This window comes from Manihot esculenta, chromosome 13, assembly GCF_001659605.2.
Source record: "Manihot esculenta cultivar AM560-2 chromosome 13, M.esculenta_v8, whole genome shotgun sequence".
Lineage (NCBI taxonomy): Eukaryota > Viridiplantae > Streptophyta > Magnoliopsida > Malpighiales > Euphorbiaceae > Manihot > Manihot esculenta.
Window position 1 is genome coordinate 15912343 of NC_035173.2, and position 3337 is coordinate 15915679.

Below are 3337 nucleotides of genomic sequence, written 5' to 3' on the forward strand. Positions count from 1 at the left end.
AGATATTATTATAATATATATATTTTTTATTCAATTAATTATTTATCAAAGTGGATTTAAATAATTGGCTTCTATAATATAGAATTCGAACACGAACTCGAGTCCATCTTAACGTGTTATGAAAATTAATTTTTAAAACTGAACATATATGAAACTCAAATATATATTATTTAAACTCATCTTAATAGAATTTAATAAAATTAAACATTCAAAAGTTCTCTATTCATTCTCATCACTACTTCTACTGATATTTTAAAATTTGCATGAAATTTAGCTCAAATTGACCACTAAAAGGAATTAAATTTGAATTCTATTGAATCAATTATATTCTTTTATCATTTTAAAATATTTTGGTATTTTGAATTTTGCAGTAGAATTTAATTGGAAATTGAATCGATCAATTTGAATAAAACAAGATTTAAGCTCCTGTATGAGCAGAATAATTTGATTTCTTTATTATTAATTTATTAGAATATCAGCAAGAACCATTATTATATTAGTTTTGTTTATATATATATATATATATATATATATATATATATATAATAATGGTTGGTGAAAATCGCTCATATAATTTAAAATACACAGTTGGGAAAAGACACACAGAGAGAAACCTGCTGGCTATAGAAGCCACTAAATGTGGGTTTAGAATAGAGAAAGATACAACTATTGTATATGGAAAGCATTCAAAACAAGTAGAAATGGTTTTAGAAAAGATACCATTATTATATATGAAAAGCATTCAAAACAAGTAGAGATTAAATGGTTTTAGAAGATGGAAGCCATTTGATAAAGCTTTGAAAGGTAGCAACATCAGCTCTGTAGTGGTTTTGAGTAAAATCCAACAAGTCAGACCATGTGAAATCTGGGTACTTCCTTGGCCCTTCTATGCAAACAAGATCCTGTGGTGGTCTCACCACTTTGTCCTCTTTTGGACACACAAAGAAAACCAGCGATCTTCTTTCTCTCTCTCTATTCACCACGGCTCTGTGTAGGCAACTCTTGTATTTCCCATTGGATAATGCCTGCATACCATATCAAACAATATTTGTCTTATACTATTCTTGATTAATTATTTGCAAGGAATTTAACTACAATTATAAAATTCTGAACTTCAATTTTGATAACCAGTTAAAAAAAATTAGTGGGATGGAAAATTTTAAGTTTTTACAGAATTTGAGAATTTGAAGAGTTTACAAACTTTACGTTGTTTAAAAAACTTTCCTAGTGAATATAAATATTACTTTCAAAACTCTTATTTTTCCTCTAAAAACATTCTTCTAAATATAGGGTTTTTTTTTTCTCCACATTTTCTTTTGAGTTGTTAGTAAAATTCACATCAAATGTCATTCTTTGAAGAAACTAATTTGAAAAAATAAATAGAAATGGTTCTTTTCCATATTTATTCACTATCAAATGTCGTAATCTTAATAACAAATAATTAATGGTATGACCCACTGTTCCTTAAGGTCATTTTCGTTGTATTGATGTTACATATGACCTATTAGTTAGTCCACAAGTGGACAATTGATTCATGTATATAAGCATGTCAAACTCGTTTTGAAATACTTTTTTTTTTTAGAAAAAAATAAAAAGAAAGGAAAAATTGTTGAAATCCCTTTAAAATTGAAACTCGAAACATTATAGTTACCATGAAGGTATCACCAATGTTGACGACAAAGGCATCAGAACGAGGTCGAATTGCTTGCCATTTGTTATTTGCAAACACTTCAAGGCCACCGACTTCATCCTGGTGAAGTATGGTTAAGGAAGTTGGGTCACAATGAGGACCAGTGCCGAGGGTTAGCCCCGAATTATTGCAAGGTGGATAATTGTTGCATCTCATTATTGAGCTACCATCTTCAAAAAATTCCTTGTAGTAATAACGATCCACTCTCAAGCTCACTGCCAGCAGCTCAAAAATTACGAGAGATAACCTCCTCATTTCTTCACAGTACCTTTGGTACACCCACCTACAGTAACCAAGTATGAAACTGTATGAACTTAAAAGCATAAAAAAAAAACAAAAACAAAAAGATTTAGAAAAACAGACACGGAATTAGTCATTTGTGGACGGACCAGAAACTCCTAGACTATTAATATTTTATGTAAGATAAATGGGAATGAATAGCGTTAAAAACATATATATGTATAACTTAAGCCAATATCATACCCTGTTGGTTGAAAATGTTCACCCAGGAAATGCTTGAAGTAATCAACGACAACTGGGTGTGAGTGATTCCCATTGTACTCAAATGAGAAAGTCTCCTTCCAAGGCAACTTAGACGAATACCGATCGGCATGAGCGCCGGAATATCCACATACACCGCCGGGTTGCCTACGAACACTGAGCTTCTTATCTAAAGGGAGCTTAAAGATTGTATCAATTTCTTGATACGCAGCTCGAATAAGGGAAGAATCTATTCCATGGTTTGTGACTTGAAAGAAACCATGGTGTAAACAAGCAACTCTAAGAAGCTCAGCTGCGTGGGCAGTTTCCACTTCATCTCCTTTCAAGAATCCGTCCAAATCTATCAGTGGTTCTTCAAGCTCGTCTTGGTTTCCAACCAAATCCTTGTGCGGCCAAACGAACTCAGTTGGCAAGTTTGGCTGTTTCTGCAACGCTGATGAGTCGAAGACAAGAACCCCAGCAAGTTGCTCTCTTGTATTCATTCTCGGACGCACAGCAGCACTGGAAACTAGCTGATATTATATCAGATGAAGGAGACACGTTTGCTAAACCAGGCTGGCTATTTGTAGGAGAACCAATATGGTATGTAGACAGGAGAGAGAATGACGTTAACGAGAATATCTCTAGAGATAGAGATTGCCGAAAATTCTGTATTTATACGAGAAGCTTCCGAGGTTACTGTTCACCTCGCTCTATTTTTTCTTTTATTTATTTATTTTTATATTTTATTTCTAATTTTATTTTTATTTTTTTCTTTTTTTCATACTATGAGGGCCGGCCCACCTAGTGTCACCGTATCACCTTCTCACCGTGATTCTACTACAAACCTCACCCCACTCTCCAACAGCCTTTTTACGTTTGCCCTTTCTCTTTTTCTTTTCTTTTCTTTTTCTATAAAAAATGTCAAAATAATTTTCATTTAAGAAAAACCTAGACATTGATTATCTATATTTTAAAACCTAGACATTAATTATCTATATTTTTAAATTTGATACTGATGTTTTGAAATTTAAAAAATAGGATTTATAGTATGTGAGTGAGATTAATCAAGGAAATTTATGTTTCTTCTCATTTATTTTTTTTTTTTTCCTCTAGTGATGTATAACTGTCACTATACTACAATGCTACCTGTCTCTCTTTTTCTTT

The 3337-nt window shown here is 32.1% G+C and overlaps 1 protein-coding gene across 1 annotated transcript; it reads right to left on the bottom strand.

Moving 5' to 3' along the window:
- Positions 1 to 690: 690 nt before the first annotated feature.
- Positions 691 to 2762, bottom strand: LOC110628994 (gibberellin 20 oxidase 2). Its single transcript, XM_021775820.2, has 3 exons — positions 2174 to 2762; positions 1652 to 1973; positions 691 to 1025 (listed from the first exon to the last, which is right to left on the bottom strand). The coding sequence occupies exons 1-3, from the start codon at positions 2671 to 2673 to the stop codon at positions 759 to 761; spliced, it is 1089 nt and encodes a 362-aa protein (XP_021631512.1). The 5' UTR covers positions 2674 to 2762; the 3' UTR covers positions 691 to 758.
- Between the last annotated feature and the right edge of the window lie 575 nt (positions 2763 to 3337).